This window comes from Haematobia irritans, chromosome 4 (assembly GCF_050003625.1).
Source record: "Haematobia irritans isolate KBUSLIRL chromosome 4, ASM5000362v1, whole genome shotgun sequence".
NCBI lineage: Eukaryota > Metazoa > Arthropoda > Insecta > Diptera > Muscidae > Haematobia > Haematobia irritans.
In genome coordinates this window covers 153663714-153686023 of record NC_134400.1, presented here as the reverse complement: position 1 = coordinate 153686023, position 22310 = coordinate 153663714, and the positions used below count along the sequence as shown (strand labels likewise).

The 22310-nt window shown below is 35.7% G+C and overlaps 1 protein-coding gene across 1 annotated transcript in view; it reads left to right on the top strand.

The window, feature by feature from the left end:
* Positions 1 to 2030: 2030 nt before the first annotated feature.
* LOC142235829 (uncharacterized) overlaps positions 2031 to 22310 on the top strand; it is a 39168-nt gene continuing 18888 nt past the window's right edge. Inside the window, exon 1 of the mRNA XM_075307086.1 lies at positions 2031 to 7669. Coding sequence (XP_075163201.1) covers positions 2031 to 7669 — 5639 coding nt within the window. The remainder of the gene's footprint in view (positions 7670 to 22310) is intronic.

Here is a 22310-nt window from a genome sequence, read left to right as displayed (position 1 = left end):
TTTTTTCGTGACCATTTAATTTTTTAACTTTTTTGAAGCGAAAAGAATTTTATAAAAATATTGAGTAGGTACACACGATTTTCATTTTGCGCGTCAGTCGTGTGTTGATTGTTGCTTGGAATGGACGGAGAGTACGGAATTAATGTGTTTTGTGTTAATTTATTTATTCATAATTGGCACGTGGTTTTATGTGAACACAAAAAAGGGAAGTGTAATTGAAACAAGTAAGGAAAGTCTAAAGTCGAGCGGGGCCGACTATATTATACCCTGCACAAACCTTGTAGATCTAAATTTTTGATACCATATCACATCCGTCAAATGTGTTGGGGGCTATATATAAAGGCTTGTCCCAAATACATACATTTAAATATCACTCGATTTGGACAGAATTTGATAGACTTTTACAAAATCTATAGACTCAAAATTTAAGTCGGCTAATACACTAGGGTGGAACACAATTTTAGTAAAAAACCAGTAAGGAAAGTCTAAAGTCGGGCGGGGCCGACTATATTATACCCTGCACCACTTTGTAGATCTACATTTTCGATACCATATCACATCCGTCAAATGAGTTGGGGGCTATATATAAAGGTTTGTCCCAAATACATACATTTACATATCACTCGATCTGGAAGAATTTGATAGACTTCTACCAAATCTATAGACTCAAAATTTAAGTCGGCTAATGCACTAGGGTGGAACACAATGTTAGTAAAAAACCAGTAAGGAAAGTCTAAAGTCGGGCGGGGCCGACTATATTATACCCTGCACCACTTTGTAGATCTACATTTTCGATACCATATCACATCCGTCAAATGAGTTGGGGGCTATATATAAAGGTTTGTCCCAAATACATACATTTACATATCACTCGATCTGGAAGAATTTGATAGACTTCTACCAAATCTATAGACTCAAAATTTAAGTCGGCTAATGCACTAGGGTGGAACACAATGTTAGTCAAAAAATATGGGAAACGTTTAAATCTGAAGCAATTTTAAGGAAACTTCGAAAAAGTTTATTTTTGATTTATCGCTCGATATATATGTATTAGAAGTTTAGGAAAATTATAGTCATTTTTACAACTTTTCGACTAAGCAGTGGCGATTTTACAAGGAAAATGTTGGTATTTTGACCATTTTTGTCGAAATCGGAAGAACATATATATGGGAGCTATATCTAAATCTGAACCGATTTCAACCAAACTTGGCACGCATAGCTACAATGCCAATTCTACTCCCTGTGCAAAATTTCAACTAAATCGGAGTTAAAAATTGGCCTCTGTGGTCATATGAGTGTAAATCGGGCGAAAGCTTTATATGGGAGATATATCCAAATCTGAACCGATTTCAAGCAAATTTTGCACGCATAGTTACAACGCTAATTCTACTCCCTATGCAAAATTTCAACTAAATCGGAGCAAAAAATTGGCCTCTGTGGGCAAATGAGTGTAAATCGGGCGAAAGCTATATATGGGAGCTATATCTAAATCTGAACCGATTTTGCTGATATTTTGCAGGTTTTTCGAGACTCATAAAATATTCGGATGTACGGAATTTGAGGAAGATCGGTTGATATACACGCCAATTATGACCAGATCGGTGAAAAATATATATGGCAGCTATATCTAAATCTGAGCCGATTTTTTCCAAAATCAATAGGGATCGTCTTTGAGCCGAAACAGGACTGTTATCGACCGTATCAAGTACCAAACAAAAGCACACCACTGCTCAAGCATTTACAACGCTGTAACATCTGATTATCATACTTGTACTAAATTGCATACCCCTTTTTTAATATATCCGCTTCATTAGCTTTACCCATTGTAACCTCAGGCGGTGTTGCGCAACAAAATATTTAAATTTGTTAAGAAAGAAAACTAAGGTATAATTTGAATAATCATTGAACTATCAAATAAATAAAAACTTCGTTTTCAGAATTTTAAAGCTTACCGAAGGCTCAACGAAGTCGTATTGCTCTTAAAACTTGGTTTTATTTTCAACATTTCTTTAAAATTCTTAACTGGAAATATGGCGCAACACAACGCAACTTTGAGTGCCCGGTGTACCTTGTGCTCCGATCCCGATGATGGAAATATGATAGGCTGCTCTAAATGTAACACCATTTATCATTATAGTTGCTGCGACTTAGACGAAGAATCTGATATCTGTCAATGGCTTTGTGAGTTTTGCTGTCAAAGCATACAGCAAAACTCCCTATTGAATACCAACAAATCACAAGAAACCCATTCTGTCCAATTTGCTGGAATAGCCGCAGCAAGTCAACATGATGAAACCAACAACGAAATTGCTGGCTCTTCATCAACTCGCCAAAACTCACCTCTCCGTACTGGTTCAGTCATGAAAGATATTAACTCTCATATAAGTATAAAAAAACAACTCCAACTTAAAATGCTTGAAGAAGAGTTCCGTTTAAGAGAAGAGTTTCTGAGACGTAAGTATGAGTTGCTGCAGTCAAACGATGAAGAATTGAACAACGATATTGAACACACCACGACTCTCTTTAATAATTATGCCTCTACGCAAGAGAGCCCAATAATTCAACAAAACGCTGACGCTGACAGAGGTTTACACAACCCTCACTCAAACTTGAGTGATAGCTACAGAGCTGATATTCATTCGCTCATACATCAGCCACAGTGCCAAAGCACAGTTATTCAGCGAATTCAAAATAAAACTTCTTCCCCTCCAACCCTCTTTCCACAACCAATTGTAGAAGTGCCACAGAAGGAGAATGGAGCGAACATTCTCAATGGAAGTAATCAAAACAAAACAAATAATAATAATAACAACACCTACACCATAGCCGGTTGTCAAAACGCGAATTCTTCCAATTTTAGTAATTCACGTACAGAGTGTAATTTAACCACAACGCAAATCATGGCTCGGCAATGCATTTCAAAAGATCTTCCACCATTTAATGGGGACCCAAGAGAATGGCCCATATTTATAAGTGCCTTTGAACAAAGCACTAACATAGCCGGTTATGGCAACGATGAAAATCTAATACGACTCCAAAAATGTTTACACGGTAAGGCTCGGGACGCAGTGAGGAATTGTTTAATGTTACCTGAGATGGTTCCAGACATAATACGTACTCTGAAAATGTATTTTGGTAGGCCGGAATGTGTCGTAAGAAATCTTATTGACGAAGTACGTAAAATGAATATACCCAAAGGTAAACTCGACGCTCTGATAGAATTCGGGTTTGCTGTTAAAAACATATGTGCTACCATTCGCGCATCTAAATTGGACGATTTTTTGATAAATCCAACTCTTTTGCAGGAATTAGTTGAAAAGCTTCCACCCGATACCATATTTCAGTGGGCAATTCATTCTAAAAACATCACACGTCCAACATTAGTGGACTTTTCCAACTGGTTGTATGACGTTGCTGAAGCCACATGCAAAGTTACGGTTCCTGTATTCGACAGCCTTGGCGATAAACGCTCATCGAGAAAGGAAACCCGCCTAAATGCCCATATAAACTCACCATTAAACAAGAAACGAGTCAACTGCATTGTGTGTGAGGAAAATCACAAAATTGCCGACTGCGATCAATTTCAAGCCTTCGAAGTTGCCGATAGGTGGAACATTGTAAAAACCAACCACCTATGTCGCATATGCCTTTGCAAGCACAGGGGACATTGTTGGTTTCGAAAGCAGTGCGGTGTAAGTGGTTGCACTGTTCAACACAACCCTCTATTGCACAGTGATGTCGGACTACTGGAGAAGACGGTAACTACACTTAATAACCATACAAACAAAGAAGGTGAGTCCTATTTTCGTATTGTACCCGTCACTCTTCATCACGATAATAAATCCATATCAATATATGCCCTAATGGACGACGGTTCAACGTTGACTTTGCTTGAAGAGAATGTTGCTAACATGTTGGGGGTCCGCGGTACTATTGACCCTCTTTGCATACGTTGGACTGGGGATGTATCACGTCTCGAAGATAGTTCTAGAAAATTTGATTTGAAAATATCGTCGACTCATAAAAATGCCAAAATATTTCCTATTAAAAATGTCCATACAGTTAAAAACCTCAATTTGGCAGCAGAGTCAATAAACGTTGAAAACATAAAGGAAAAGTATTCGTATCTTCGAGATATACCACTTATAGGTTACGCAAATGCTGTGCCCTCCATGATTATTGGGGTTAACAATCCAAACTTAATAGCTTCCATGAAAGTACGCGAGGGCGGCTGGAATCAGCCCGTTGCCTCCAAAACGCGATTGGGTTGGACAATCTTTGGAGGAACACAGAAAAGAGTGTTCAACCTGAATATACACAAATGTGTTTGCGGAAGTGACATAATATTACATGATTTGGTAAAGGCGTTTTTTTCTGACGAAAATATTGGTATTTTACCCCCCGAAGCAATGCCAAATTCGAAGGAGGACCAACGCGCTATTGACATTATTGAGAACACATGTTCGTTTAAAGATGGTCGATACGAAGTAGGGCTCTTGTGGAAAAATGACGGGTTAGTGTTACCACCGAGTTTAAAAACAGCTATGAAACGATTAGATTGCTTGAAACGTAGAATTTTGCGAGACTCATCTTTGGCTAATGAATTACAACAACAAATTTCAAACCTGTTGGAAAAGAAATATGCCCGTAAGCTTTCAAAAAGTGCCGCCGAACAACAGGGTGGAAAGATATGGTATCTGCCTACATTCATTGTTAAAAACCCTCAAAAGCCGAACAAGGTGAGATTAGTGTGGGACGCGGCTGCCAAATCTGGGAACGTTGCTTTAAATGATTTTCTCCTTAAAGGACCAGATCTACTCATTCCTCTAATGCAAATATTATATAAGTTTAGAATTGGCGCTGTGGCGATATGTGGAGACATTGCAGAGATGTTCCACCGCATTAAGGTTCAAGAAGAAGATGCATGCGCACAACGTTTTTTATGGTGGGGTGAAAACGATACAATTGATGTCTACCAATTAGATGTACTCACATTTGGGGCTTCTTGTTCTCCATTCATTTCTCATTTTATCAGAAACAAAAACGCAGAAATTCATTGCCAAGAAATCCCGACAATTTTAAACGCTATAAAAAATCAGCACTATGTCGATGATTACATTGACTCTACAAACACTGTTAACGAAGCTATAGATTTAGCTTTAGGCGTTCGAGAGGTCCATAAGAGAGGAGGGTTTCATATGCGAAACTGGGCCTCCAACTCTACGGAGGTTCTGCAAGCTCTAGGGGAACCCAGTGGATGCGAGAGCAAAACTTTTGAGGTAGAAGTCGGCATAAATCAATGCAATAAAATCCTCGGTTTATACTGGGAACCAAAAACCGACGTCTTTAAAATCAATTTAAAATTTGTACGCCTTAATCGACCGGTCCTTGTCGATGACATTGTTCCGACAAAAAGGGAGGTACTTCAGGTACTAATGTCTGTTTTTGATCCGTTGGGATTTGTCTCATGCTTCATGTCGTATTTAAAAATCATCTTGCAAGAAATATGGCGTTGCGGAATAGAATGGGACCAGCCTCTTACAAGCGAACTTTTCGAAAAATGGAAGAAATGGTTGCAGTGTCTACCAATAATAACAAGAATTGAAATTCCTCGATGCTATTCACACTACCTGCAAAGTCCAAATTGTGTAGTCCAACTACACACATTTGTCGATGCTAGCGAGGAAGCATTTGCGGCCGTGTGTTATTTCCGAATTGAGTTTGAAGGCAAAGTTGATATACGATTAGTAGCGTCAAAATCGAAGGTGGCGCCCCTTCAACCAATGTCCATCCCACGATTAGAATTGCAGGCTGCAGTAATAGGAACGAGGCTAATGAAGACTGTAGAATGTCATGGGATACAAATAGAACAAAGGGTTATGTGGACAGATTCAAAAACGGTTCTAAATTGGCTCGTTGGAGACCCACGGAAATATAAACAATTTGTGATGTTCCGTGTGGCAGAAATATTAAAGTATACAGATATTGCCAATTGGAGATGGGTGCCGTCAAATAATAATATAGCCGACCTTGCCACAAAATACAAACCACCAACTTATAACTACAAGGAGTGGTTCGAGGGCCCATTATGGCTAAAAAAGGAGGAGTCGAAGTGGCCACATAATGCTACAGATGCCGAGTTGGATATGACCGAACTACGCCCACGCTATTTAAACATACACTCGAGGAAAAATGTTTCTATTGTGATCAACTTCGACTATTTTTCTAGTTGGTTTAGACTTTGTCGTGCTATCGCTAACTGGTATCAGATTTTCGATTATTTATATTTGAAAGTAAAAAATGAAAATAGTATACGATACAACGTGGTCCATATAAATAAGGCAAAAAATTTTATCTATAAAAATGTTCAACTGTCCTGTTTCCCGGATGAGTATGCTGCAACACAAGTGGGAAAAGTTACGAAGGGAGCATTTGTTGGACTGCATGTTTTTATGGATTCGAATGGGGTCATAAGAGTGAAAAATAGAGCACAATATGCAAAGGAATTATGTGGGGTTCAAAAAGATCCCATTATTCTACCGTGGAACCACCATGTTACACGTCTCATTGTGTTACACTATCATGAATCTTATCACCACCTAAACCATGAAACTGTAATAAATGAAATACGGCAACAGTATTTTATAACAAGACTGAGAGTCCTTTATAAAACCACTAGGAGAGGTTGTCAAAAATGTAAAAATGATTTAGCTAAACCAGTTTCACCTCAAATAGCTCCTTTGCCTCCAGCTCGTCTAGGTGCATATCAGAGACCGTTCACATTTGTGGGTGTGGACTATTTTGGTCCTATTTCAATAGTATCTGGCCGGAAATCATTAAAGCGTTGGGGTGTTATATTCACTTGCCTAACCATCAGAGCTATACATATTGAAATAGCACACACCCTAACTACTGATTCTTTCCTTATGTGTTTGAGGAATTTTATGGCAAGGCGAGGTACACCTTCCGAAATTTATAGTGATAATGGAACAAATTTTCGAGGCGCCGAAAGATTTCTCAAACAAGAGTTGGAAAAAATAAATTATAACGATGTGCAGAGTGCCTTGAGTTTTAAGGGAATAACCTGGAGGTTTAATCCTCCCGCAGCTCCTCATATGGGGGGAGCGTGGGAGCGGCTGATAAGGTCCATAAAAACAATTCTTTATAAAATATCACCGTCACACAAATTTTGTGAAGAAAGTCTACGTTGTGCTTTGATGGAAGTCGAGCTTATAATAAACTCGCGCCCTCTTACTTACGTCTCGCTAGAAACTCAGGATGAAGAAGCAATTACACCGAATCACTTCTTACTAGGTAGCTCAAATGGGTCGAAACCATTTTGTAGCTCGGAAGATCTAGACCATAGGATGTGTCTCAAACAAAGCGAAATATTTGCTAATTTATTCTGGCGTCGATGGGTAAAAGAAATGATCCCAACATTGACTAGGAGGAACAAATGGTTTGAAAAGGTCAAGCCGATTGAAGTTGGAGATATAGTTCTTGTTGTTGACGAAAACGCTGAGAGAAATTCATGGATAAAGGGAAGAGTTATTGAAGTAATAACAGCAAAAGACGGGCAGGTGAGAAGGGCAAAAGTCAAGACTATTAATGGAGAGATAGAGCGCCCAGCTGCAAAATTAGCAGTGCTTGATATCGGTTTGAATTTGAGGTAAGATTTTTAAAATCTTACCGGGGGGAGAATTGTTATCGACCGTATCAAGTACCAAACAAAAGCACACCACTGCTCAAGCATTTACAACGCTGTAACATCTGATTATCATACTTGTACTAAATTGCATACCCCTTTTTTAATATATCCGCTTCATTAGCTTTACCCATTGTAACCTCAGGCGGTGTTGCGCAACAAAATATTTAAATTTGTTAAGAAAGAAAACTAAGGTATAATTTGAATAATCATTGAACTATCAAATAAATAAAAACTTCGTTTTCAGAATTTTAAAGCTTACCGAAGGCTCAACGAAGTCGTATTGCTCTTAAAACTTGGTTTTATTTTCAACAAGGACCCTATACCAAATTTTAGGACAATCGGACTAAAACTGCGAGCTGTACTTTGCACACAAAAATACATCAACAGACAGACAGACAGACAGACAGACAGACGGACAGACAGACGGACATCGCTAAATCGACTCAGAATTCTAAGCCGATCGGTATACTAAAAGATGGGTCTATGACAATTATTTCTTGGCGTTACATACAAATGCACAAACTTATTATACCCTGTACCACAGTAGTGGTGAAGGGTATAATAAATATGGGAAACATTTAAATCTGAAGCAATCTTCGCAAAAGTTTATTTATGATTTATCGCTCGATATATATGTATTAGAAGTTTAGGAAAATTAGAGTAATTTTTACAACTTTTCGACTAAGCAGTGGCGATTTTATAAGGAAAATGTTGGTATTTTGACAATTTTTGTCCAAAGCAGAAAAACATATATATGGGAACTATATCTAAATATGAACCGATTTCAACCTAATTTGGCACGCATAGCAACAATGTTAATTCTACTCCCTGTGCAAAATTTCAACTAAATCGGAGCAAAAAATTGGCCTCTGTGGGCAAATGAGTGTAAATCGGGCGAAAGCTATATATGGGAGCTATATCTAAATCTGAACCGATTTTTTCCAAAATCAATAGGGATCGTCTTTGAGCCGAAACAGGACCCTGTACCAAATTTTAGGACAATCGGACTAAAACTGCGAGCTGTACTTTGCACACAAAAATACATCAACAGGCAGACAGACGGACGTCGCTAAATCGACTCAGAATTTATCTATGATTACTCCTTCTTGGCGTTACATACAAATGCACAAACTTATTATACCCTGTACCACAGTAGTGGTGAAGGGTATAAAAATCGACATGTTTATTTATACCCTTCACCACTACTGTGGTACAGGCTATAATAAGTTTGTGCATTTGTATGTAACGGCAAGAAGGAAAAGTCTGAGACCCATCGTTTAGTATACCGATCGTCTTACACCCTCAAAAAAAAAATCGCTTCTCTAACATATGTCCCAAACATATTTTGCAGGAAGCATATATATTATTGGATACTGCCGAAACATTAATATGTTTGTGTTATGTGAACATATTGTATGTTTGGAAGCATTTTGAGACCAAAAATAGTATATGCTTTCCACGAAATTTTTTAGTTCTTGGAACCAAGAAAAAAATTTTGCCCATAATGCAAAAATGATAAACAAAACACATGTTCACACATACATAAAATGCTGCTCTCAAGGCGAAAACACGTGTTGTTTTTTTTCCAAATGTCTATTCTCTTGGTTCCGAATGTTTATTCTCTTTACTCTACTAATATTTAAACTTAATAATATTTAGACTTAAGCATATCAAATTTATTGCCTTATCATAAAACAGTTTTCCGAAACAACATACAAGCGGTTTCACAGAAGTTGCTCTCTTTTGAGTCTCTCGCTGTGTTATGTTGATATCTTTCGTCAACCCTCCCGGTTTCCATCTCTATTTCTTTCTCTATACTCTCTCTCTCTCTCTCTCTGTCGCTCTCTGAATAAAATATCACAACATATATATGTTTACTCGAAATTTGTAAATGTATATATGTTTACATTCACACATATTATTTTTATGAAACATTCATGCCCCAAACATAATATGTTCTAACATACAACATATGTGTCCCAAACATTTAGAGTTATTTAAGGAACATTACATGTTTGCACTTAAATATATTGTGTTTAAAAATTGTGCCCGAAACACATTTTGTTTATATCGGAACATATAAAAAACATATTTTTCTAACAGTGTAGAATTAAATTCTGAGTCGATTTAGCGATATCCGTCTGTCTGTCTGTGTGTCTGTCCGTCTGTCTGTATAACTAATTTTGTGTGCAAAGTACAGCTCGCAGTTTAAGTCTGATCGTCCTCAAATTTGGCACATAGGTTTTAATTGACTCAAAGACAATCGCTATTGATTTTGAAAAAAATCGGTTCAGATTTAGATATAGAAAAAAAGTTATAGAAAAAAAGTTTTTTCATAAAGATCAAAGCATTTTACGTTGTGACAATGTTCTTTTAACTGGAAGAAAACCATTTTTGACGTTTTACATCGTGACCATTGTCTTTTGATTCAAACAAAATTCTTTTTATCATAATAATAACAATTTAGATGAAGACAATTTTATTTTTCTTAGAACCATGTTCACTGAGCCAACATGGTGAAAATGTTACATGGTCGCCGCAAAAATAGCTCCTATCATATTATTTTGCTCTTCGAATATGTTCGCGACAATCATGTTTCTTCACTGCGTGTAAACTGAAAAAGCATACCCACACTGAAAAAACTACCCACCGACCAGGAAGAAAAATTTTGGTTAATTTTTGGAAAATTTAGATTATTAAAAAAAAAATTTAACTAAACTTTATTATAATCGTTGACATCATGCCGACATCATAAAAATAAGTAAATATTTTTCGACAAATTCAAGAAAATTTATTGGACATAATTAATTTTTATACCCACCACCATAGGATGGGGGTATATTAACTTTGTCATTCCGTTTGTAACACATCGAAATATTGCTCTAAGACCCCATAAAGTACATATATTCTGGGTCGTGGTGAAATTCTGAGTCGATCTGAGCGTGTCCGTCCGTCCGTCCGTCTGTTGAAATCACACTAACTTCCGAACGAAACAAGCTATCGACTTGAAACTTGGCACAAGTAGTTGTTATTGATGTAGGTCGGATGGTATTGCAAATGGGCCATATCGGTCCACTTTTACGTATAGCCCCCATATAAACGGACCCCAAAATTTGGCTTGCGAGGCCTCTAAGAGAAGCAAATTTCATCCGATCCGGCTGAAATTTGGTACATGATGTTAGTATATAGTCTCTAACAACCATGCAAAAATTGGTCCACATCGGTCCATAATTACATATAGCCCCCATATAAACCGATCCCCCGATTTGGCTTGCGAGGCCCCTAAGAGAAGCAAATTTCATCCGATCCGGCTGAAATTTGGTACATGGTGTCAGTATATGGTCTCTAACAACCATGCAAAAATTGGTCCACATCGGTCAATAATTATATATAGCCCCCATATAAACCGATCCCCCGATTTGGCTTGCGAGGCCTCTAAGAGAAGCAAATTTCATCCGATCCGGCTGAAATTTGGTACATAGTGTTAGTATATGGTCTCTAACAACCATGCAAAAATTGGTCGACATCGGTCCATAATTATATATAGCCCCCATATAAACCGATCCCCCGATTTGGCTTGCGAGGCCGCTAAGAGAAGCAAATTTCATCCGATCCGGCTGAAATTTTGTACGTGATGTTAGTATATGGTCTATAACAACCATGCAAAAATTGGTCCACATCGGTTCATAATTATATATAGCCCCCATATAAACCGATCACCAGATTTGATCTCCGGAACCTCTTGGAAGACCAAAATTCATCTGATTCAGTTGAAATTTGGTATGTGGTGTTAACATATGGCATCAAACTCCTATGCAAAAATTGGTCGATATCGGTCCATAATTATATATAGGCCCCACATAAACCGATCCCCAGATTTGACCTCCAGAGCCCCTTGGAAGAGCAAAATTCTTGCCATTCGGTTGAAATTTGGTACGTGATGTTAGTATATGGTATCCAACAACCATGCAGGAATTGGTTCCTATCAGTCCATAATTATATATAGCTCCCATATAAACCGATCCCCAGATTTGACCTCCGGTGCATTTTGGAGAAGCACAATTCATCCGATCTGCTTTAAATTTGGTACGTGGTGGTAGTATATGATATTTAACAACCATGCCAAAAGTGGTCCATATCAGTCCATAATCGTACATAGCCCCATATAAACCGATCCCGAGATTTGGTTTTGGAACCTCTTGGAGGAGCAAATTTCATCCGAGTGAGTTGAAATTTGGTACATTGTGCTAGTATATGGTCGTTAACAACCATGCCTAACTAGGTCCATATCGGTCTATAGTTATATATGGCCCTCAGATAATTCGATCCCCAATCACACAAAAATTGGTCCATATCAAGTTCATAATTGTATATAGCCCCCATATAAGCGACCCCCATATTTCAATTCTGGCTCTCTACGTACAAAAAGTTCATATCGATTCGTAATTATTTGTAGACTTAACTATACATAACTTTTTTGTCTAATATATACCATGTATGGACTAAATCACAGTCTTTCGTAGAAGTTTCTACGCAATCCATGGTGGTGGGTACATAAGATTCGGCCTGGCCGAACTTGCGGCCGTATGTACTTGTTTCACTTGTTATAGTCTTTGTAGTTTGAAGAAATAAATTGTAATTCAAAATTGCAAGAATGTCAATATGGGTGCATTTGTAGTAAAATTTACAGATTTAAGGAAATAATTAACTATTTTGTGAGAATTACGAAATTAATAAATTTTTATGTTTCATTTGTGTATAACTTTTTTCCGTTTTTTAGTTCATTTAACTATCCAAAGCCAAAGATTTTGACTTTCTCTTAAGGATTTTGGTATTGATTCCGAGCCAGAGGTGCAACTTCTTTCAAATAAAGACGTTTTTAGCGACCTATCTGACCTTAAATCTAGGATCAATAAAATAAAAATTAGGATTCAGGTCTCATTTATCGAATTTTCTTGTTCTTTTCGCAGTATATTATAAAGCTATTCACGTACAAACAAATGCCAGTTTAAAAATCCAAACTATAGCGGATACCTCAAAGTAAAAATGTTTTCTTAATTCCAAAAAAGAAAAAAAAAACATTAAACCAAAAATGCTAAATCTTCAAAATTAGTCTTAGCCTATATTTGAAGCTTTTTATACCCTGCGCCACACTGTGGAACAGGGTATTATAAGTTAGTGCATATGTTTGTAACACCCAGAAGGAGACGAGATAGACACATGGTGTCTTTGGCAATAATGCTCAGGATGGGTCCCTGAGTGGATATAACCATGCCCGTCTGTCCGTCCGTCCGTCCTTCCGTCCGTCTGTCTGTGAACACATTTTTGTGATCAAAGTCTAGGTCGCAATTTAAGTCCAATCGCCTTCAAATTTGGCACATGTTCCTAATTTGGGTCAGAATAGAACCCTATTGATTTTGGAAGAAATCGGTTCAGATTTAGATATAGCTCCCATATATATATTTCGCCCGATATGCACTTATATGGATCCACAAGCCAGAGTTTTGTCCCGATTTGCTTGAAATTTTGCACGAGGAGTACAATTGGTAGTATAGTCGAGTGTACAAAATATAATTGAAATCGGTTCAGATTTAGATATAGCTCCCATATATATCTTTTGCCCGATATGGACTTATATGGCCCCAGAAGCCAGAGTTTAGGCCCAATTTGGTTGAAATTTTGCACATGGAGTACAATTAGTAGTGTAGTCAAGTGTGCTAAATTTTATTGAAATCGGTTCAGACTTAGATATAGCTCCCATATATTTCGCCCGATATGGACTAATATGCTACTAGAAGCCAGAGATTTGGCCCAATTTGATTGACATTTTGCACTAGGAGTACAACTAGTAGTGTAGTCAAGTGTGCCAAATTTGATTGAAATCGGTTCAGATTTTATATAGCTCCCATATATAGCTTTCGCCGGATTTACACTCATGTGACCACAGAGGCCAATTTTTTACTGCGATTTAGTTGAAATTTTGCACAGGAAGTATAATAAGCATTGTTGCTATGCGTTCCAAATTTGGTTGAAATCGGTTCAGATTTAGGTATAGCTCCCATAAATATGTTTTTCTGATTTCGACAAAAATGGTCAAAATACGAACATTTCCCTTTTAAAATCGCCTCTGCTTACTCGAAAAGTTGTAAAAATTACTCTAATTTTCCTCTACTTCTAATACATATATATCGAGTGATAAATCATAAATAAAAGTTTGTGAAGTTTCCTTAAAATTGCTTCATATTTAAATCTTTCCCATATTTATACCCTTCACCACTACTGTGGTACAGGGTATAATAAGTTTGTGCATTTGTATGTAACGCCACGAAGGAGTAATCATAGACCAACCTTTTAGTATACGGATCGGCTTAGAATTAAATTCTGAGTCGATTTAGCGATGTCCATCTGTCTGTCTGTTGATATATTTTTGTGTGCAAAGTGCAGCTCGCAGTTTTAGTCCGATTGTCCTAAAATTAGGTTTAGTGTCCTGTTTCGGCTCAAAGACGATCCCTATTGTTTTGGAAAAAAGCGGTTCATTTTTAGATATAGCAGCCATATATATTTTTCACCGATCTGGTCATAATTGGCGTGTATATCAACCGATCTTCCTCAAATTCCGCACATCCGAATATTTTATGAGTCTCGAAAAACTTGCAAAATATCAAATGTGAGCTCGCGCGGCACCCATTTTTCACAGAGCTTCCGCATATCCAAATATTGATGAATGATATGACCAACACGTTCCTTTGATATTTTTAAGGCCTCTGCTATCTCGATCAACTTCATTTTAAGGTCATTCAAAATCATTTTGTGGATTTTTTTGATGTTTTCGTCGATAACCACCTCTTTCGGGCGTCCACTGCGTTCACCGTCCTCAGTGCTCATTTCAACACGCAGAGTCCGGAAACTCATTATCAAGCCAAGTTTTTGCTTCCACCGTATTTTTCCCCTTCAGAAAAGAGTATTTTATCAAAACACGAAATTCCTTTTTTCCATTTTTTTCACAATAACAAAAGTTGCTTCACAAAAGACGCTCTATCTCACAAACTAATTGACTTACGTCAAATTTTGACACGAATCATTTGAAGGTTGGTACTATATAAAAATAATATGCATTTAATACTAGCCAAGCCATCTATGTGTCAGACCGGGGACTTATCAGCCAACCTGTTAGTGGCTCCTCTGGGGAATGGGAGCGGTCGTGTGGATGTACGGGCACGTTTTCCAAGGTCAGGGGTTGCAGATCAGCGGCGCGAAGTTCGATGATGAAGGGATGGGGGTGGAGAGGGTGACAGACGAAGATTATACTTCGCTGCACAAGGATGAGGAGGAGAGGGGTGACAGACGAAGATTATACTTCGCTGCACGAGAAGGGGAAGGGTGACAGACGAAGATTATACTTCGCTGGTCGAGCTACGCTGGGTGGAAGATCCTCTTTTGGGGTCTGGATTAATCTTATTTGAAGCTGAGATTTACTCCGCAACAACTAAAATTAGTTCTTACCTCTTTGGCGATCGCCAACCAACTGCCAAATTTCTTGTCTCGCTACTCCTTTTATAGCCGCGGTCGGTCGCCATTAGAGGTGTGTACGTGACACGAAATTGTCGTGACCAGGGCTGTGGAGTCGAGCCAATTTTGCTCGACTCCGACTCCAGCATTTTTCATCAGCTGGACTCCGACTCCGACTCCGGAGTCGACTCCGGGTAATATAACTAAATCTTATTTTAATACCACTAATTTGTAGTTCTATTGTGGGGGTACCGTAAGTGGATCGATATAAAGTATCGCATTTATTTATGTGTGCAAAAAAAGGTCTTAATTTCACATTAGATGCCAATTGAACTCTATATTTCAAATTTAGGTTTTAATTTAATAAATAAGGTTTTAGTTTAATAAATAAAATAATGATATAAAATACCCATCATAATATGAGAAGAAACCAATAGTATATGTATTTGTGGACCAAAATTATTGATACTATCTCAAATCCTTTAAATTTGTTGCGAGCTATATAAAGGTTTACATTTCCATATGCATGAATTTGAATCTGAATCGATTTAGACAAAATTGTATATACTTCTACAAAATCTATGTGCATAAAATTTAAATCTAACGTTATGGGACGTAACACAATTTTAACGAAAAATAAAAATGCAAGAAAAGTCTAAAGTCGGGCGGGCCAATTATAATATACAACAACACAACAACACAACTTTGTATTTAGATCTACATTTTGATAAAATCTCAAATCAGACTTCTACAAAACTCGGGCAATATTTGGGAAATATTTATAATTGTTTAGACAATTTCGCAAAAATGCATTTATGATTCATTCATTCAAAAATTTGAAAATTTGAGTCATTTCTACAAGTTTTCGACTTAGCAGCAATTTTTCCAAAATTGTATGCTCACTGAATACAATTTTGGAAAAATTTTTGTCTAGTAAATAAAATTTTGACAATATTTTCTATAGAAATAAAATTTTGGCAAAATTGTCTATAGAAATCAAATTTTGACCAAATATATAGAAATAAAATTTTGAATAAAATTTTTATAGAAATAAAATTTGGCAAAATTTTTAATAGAAATAAAAGTTTGAAAAAATTATCAATTGAAATACAATTAAAAAAATTGTGTAGCAAACAAAATTTTCTATAGAAATAAAATTTTGCAAAATATTCTATACAAACAAAATTTTGACTAAATTTTCTATAGAAATAAAATGTTGACTAAATTTTATATAAAAAAAATATTTCTATAGTAATAAAATTTTGAGTATCAGTGAGCATCAGCAAGAATAAAATTGAGAAAATTTGCTATGAAATAAAATTTGACAAGAATAAAATTGAGAAAATTTGCTATGAAATAAAATTTGACAATTTTTTCTTATAGAAATAAAATTTTGAAAAAATTATCAATAAAAATACAATTTTAGAACAATTTTTGTGTAGTAAATAAAATTCTGCAAAATATTCTACAGGAACAAAATTTTGACAAAATTTTCTATAGAAATAAAATTTTGACAACATTTTCTATAGAAATACAATTTTGGCCAAATATTCTAATAAAAAAATCTATTACTATAAAATTGTGGCAAATTTTTCTATAGAAATTAACTTTTGACTTAAATTTTTATAGAAATAAAATTATCAATAGAGATAAAATTTTGAAAAAATGTTTGTGTAACAAACAAAATTTTCTATAGAAATAAAATTTTGCAAAACATTCTATAGAAACGAAATTTTGACTCAATTTTCTATAGAAATAAAATTTTGCCAAAATTTTCTATAAAAAAATATTTCTATAGTAATAAAATTTTGAATTAATTTTTTATAGAAATAAAATTTTGACAAAATTTTCTATAAAAACAACTTTGAAAAAATTTTCTGTCAATATTCCACATATGTATATGGCCTTAAAATAAAATTAATGTCGATTGTTCGAAATATTTCAAATAAATTGATATGGGCATTAAAATGGATCGATCCAGCCCATCTGCTAGTCTAACATTCTACGAAACATAAAAAGATAGCCGTAATTGGAAGTTGATTTTCATTTACAATCATGCTGTACATTGATCGAATGAATACCGCAATGGAAACTAATTTGCGTAAAAACTTGCTTAGTTACAAAAATGTGAAGTGTCTTACTTCGACTCCAGCAAAATCTTCAGACTCCGACTCCAAGACTCCGACTCCGGCTCCACAGTCCTGGTCGTGACTCACGAAAGTTTTCGTGACTCACGCTGATGGAAACGAGTGAGTGTGCGTGATTAACAAAATGAATGTCGTGCGTGAGCCTGAGTCACGAAAATAATTTCTTCGTGAGTGTGCGTGAGTAACAAATTTCGGAAAAATACGCTCACGAAAATAATCCCGCCCAGGGACATAAATTTGAATTTATTTACAATTTTAGTGACACCTGAGATGTTAAAAGTTAAATAACGCTCTCCATTTTAATCATACTCATGTTTGCAGACATGTCCGTAAGGTAAATTACTCATAAAACTATTCGTGAGTCACGACATTTTTCGTGATTCACGATATTTTTCGTTAGTCACGACATTTTTCGTGAGTCACGACATTTTCATGCGTGTATACAAATTTTCTTTTCGTGAGTGAGTGCGTGAGTCCTACTAAAAAATATCGTGCGTGAGTGTGCGTGAGTAAGATTTTTCCGTCGTGAGTGTGCGTGAGTAAGATTTTTCCGTCGTGAGGGTGCGTGAGTAAAATATTACTCACGTGCACACCTCTAGTCGCCATGCACTCAACACACAGCTGTTGCCATAAACAGATGACTGCCTAATGGCGCTATCCTATCATCTTTTCCGTTAAATGCAAACATCTAACTTTAAAGAAAATGCTATTGACTTTTCTTTTAATTTAAATAAGAGAAAACAATAATTAAATAGGATAACATAAATATATTATTCTTCACTAATATTATAAACAACAATATTAGAAAGACAAGAATGACTTTGGTGGGTAAACACGAGCTAGCGACTTTTGCCCCTACAAAATTTAACGAAAATGTCTTTAAATTTGTTGTCTTTTTTGCATCTTTATAACAAAACAAAAATGAGTAGGAGATGTCTTTTAACACTTTATTTTAAATACGATTTTTACTGGAAACATAGCATAATTTCAACTTGAAGTCGGCTCTGAGTTTTGAAATTTAATACTTCGTTAACACGTTTTCACATGTTTATACCCTTCACCACTACTGTGGTACAGGGTATAATAAGTTTGTGCATTTGTATGTAACGCCAAGAAGGAAAAGTGTGACACCCATCGTTTAGTATACCGATCGTCTTAGAATTAAATTCTGAGTCGATTTAACAATGTCCGTCTGTCTGTCTGTCTGTTCATGTATTTTTGTGCGCAAAGTACAGGTCGCAGTTTTAGTCCGATCGTCCTCAAATGTGGCATAGGATCATTTTTTGGGACAAAGACAATCGCTATTGATTTTGGAAAAAAATCGGTTCAGATTTAGATATAGCTGCCATATATATTTATCCCCGATCTGGTTATAATTGGCGTGTTTATCAACCGATGTTCTTCAAATTCCGTACATTAAATTCCGTACATCAGAAAAACTTGCAAAATATTATCCAAATCGGTTCAGATTTAGATATAGCTCCCATATATATCTTTCGTCCGATTTAGACTTTAGAGGCCAAAGTTTACTACTGATTTTCGTGAAATTTTGCACAGAGAGTAGAATTGACATTCTACCAATGCTTGGTAAATTTGATGGAAATCGGTTCAGATTTAAATATAGCTCCCATGCATATCTTTCGTCCGATTTGCACTTATATGGTCTCAAAATCCAGTGTTTTGCCCTGACTTGCTTCAATTTTTGCACGAGAGATACGTTTAATGTTGTCGTTATGTGTGCCAAATTTGGTTACAATCGTTTCAGATTTAGATATAGCTCCCATATATATCTTTCGTCCGATTTGGGCTTATATGGCCTCAAAAGCCAGAGTTTTGTCCTGACTTACTTCCAATTTTGCACATGGAGTACGTTTAATAGTATCTGTATGTGTGCCAAATTTAGTTGAAATCGGTTCAGATTTAGATATAGTTCCCATATATATCGTCTCAGGTTTAGATATAGCTGTCATATATATTTATAACCGATCTGGTCAGAAATGACGTATTTATCAACCGATCTTCTTCCAATTTCGTATAATCGCGAATTTTTATTGAGTCTCGTAAATGCAAAATATCATTCACATCGGTTCAGATTCAGATATAGCTCTCATATATAGCTTTCGCCCGATTTACACTCCTATGGCCTCAGAGGCCAATCTTTTGTTCCGATTTACGTGAAATTTTGCACAGGGAGTATAATTAACATTATAAATGTCCACACCGAATATGGTGGAAGTCGGTTCAGATCTAGATATAGCTCCCATATATAGCTTTCGCCCGCTTTACACTCCTATGACGCCAGAGGCCAAATGTTTACTCCGAGCTACGTGAAATTTTGCACAGGGAGTAGAATTAACATTATAAATATGCGTACCGAATTTAGTTAAAATTGGTTCGGATTTAGATATAGCTCCCATATATATATGTCGTGCGATTTACTCATATGACCACCGTAGATCAAAATTTTCCTCCGATTTACTTAAAATTGTACACAGGAAATGGAAATAACATTTTTACTATGCATACCAACTTTAGTTGAAATTGGATTTTGATATATTTCGTCCGATACGAACTTATATGGCCCCAGAGGTCAAAATTTCACGCCAATTTACTTGAAGTTTTGTACAGAGAGTAGGACTAAAATTCTTGCAACACATGCCAAATTTGGTTGAAATCGGTTCAGATTTAGATATAACTTCCATATATATCTTTCGCCCGATCTAGATTCATATGACCAAGGAGGCCAAAGTTTCATTTCGAAAATTTTGAAGTTTTGCATTGAGCGTTCAATTAAAATTTTAGCAATGTGTGCCAAATTTTATCAAAGTCGGCTCAGAATTAGACAAAGCCCCCATATATATGTTCTTCCGATTTTAGCAAATATGTCCAAAATACCCACATGTTCCTTGTAAAATCGTCACTGTTAAGTCGAAAACTCGTAAAAATTATTCAAATTTACCTATACTCTAATTAGTATATATCGACCTATAAATCATAAATGCACACACAAAGAAAATTTCATTAAAACTCAGCCAACGAAAAATTTTCATTGATATAACGAATAATTTTCATTAATACAATGAAAATATTCGTTAATAGTACGAAACGTTACGTTAATTAATAGAAAATTCGTCATAATAACGAAATATTTCGTTGTATTAACGAATTTGTTTCGTTGGCTGACTTTTAACGACACATTTCGTTAATATAACGAAACTTTTTCTATCAGTGCAGATTTGCTAAATTTTATGCAATTTAAATATTTCCGATATTTTTTACTAACATTGTGGTCCGTCCCGGTCCTCAACCAATTTAAATTTTAAGTCCAGACATTTTGTGAAAATTTAAAAAATTTTGTCAAAATCGGTTCATATTTAAATATTTGTATATGGGAATATAAACCTTTATGTAGTTCCTAACAAATTTGAAGGTGTTAAGATGTTATTGATATACATAGTGGTGAAGGGTATAATATAGTCGGCCCCGCCCGACTTTAGACTTTCCTTACTTGTTTTTTACGGCACACGAAAAAAACTGAAAAAATAATGGATTAAAATTTAGTTTCTACACTGGTAGAAAAATGCTTCGTACTATTAACGAACGGGCTTCGTTGAATATTTTTCGTTAATGTAACGAATTTTTTTTTTTGTTATAAGAACGAAAGTGATCGTTAATACAATGAAATCAACCGTAAAAAGACAATTTTGTGTTTTCGTTATATTAATGAAATACATTTCGTTAATACTACGAATATAGACTTTGTATTTTTTTTTTCGAAAATTAGAATAATTTTTTTTTGGAAAGATGGAATTATTATAGTCATTTGCACATAGAGAGAAACTTTTGGAAAGCTTTATCCCTTAAAACACAGTCCTTTTATGTTATATACTCCCAAACTGGAATTGAAAATTTCATTTATAAAACGAATGTGATCGTTAATAACAGGTTGGCTGATAAGTCCCCGGTCTGACACATAGATGGCCGGACATGCTTTCTGCTCAGTGCACTATGTAGTTTAGGGTAAACGAGTAATTAGATAAAATGGGCTCTTGTAGTCCTCAAAATTGCATAAAATCACTAATTGAACAGATCTTCTATAGGTTCATGCAGTCAGCTTCATGGTGACATAGCTTATTAATATTTCTTATATATATATTGAAATATTTGACATTTTATGATCTGGTATTCAATTATTAGACTTCACTAATTGCGTGCTAGCATCATGTGGTTCTGTAAAATTAATAAGCACATTATTATGATGTGATCAATTGGTTTAGATTGTCATCTATTTCAGTATGAGAATATAATGCACTCCAATGCACTCCACTTGAGAAGCAATGCAAAACGCTTTTCATTCCATCAATTTATTGGAATCTTGCATCTGTTGATAATTGATGTAAAACTATAAGCAATCCTCCATGAGCATCCATTCATAGGTCATTATAAAACCCCCCTATGGAAGCTTAGGACTCATCCCTTTACACTCAATATACATAGTTCATTCCATGTGGTTTATTTCTTTGGAGCTTAAATGTTTTTAATTGATATATCGAGTAATCCATGGTACTTATCACATATCCATTCACACTCTCATATTCATATACTCCCATCTGCCATAAGCGGTTACTATGTGGAGCAAAGAGTTCATGCCAGTGGCGATAAATTTCACAATTCATAATGCGAACGATAAATTGCTGGTATTTCCGCTTCCGGAATAATAGTTTTCGTATGCCAAATATTCGGTACAAAAAATTGTAACGATAACTAAAGTGGTAATGTACCATAAAGGACCTCAACAAGAAAGAAACGTAAAAAATAAATCTAGGCAGTTGAATTTAGTTTTTTGCTTTTTATTATTGGTCCATATTAGCCAAATTTTAATAAGAAAAACTTGACATTTCTTTGAAATATAGACTCAGAAGAAAATTCTAATAAATTTTCATTCA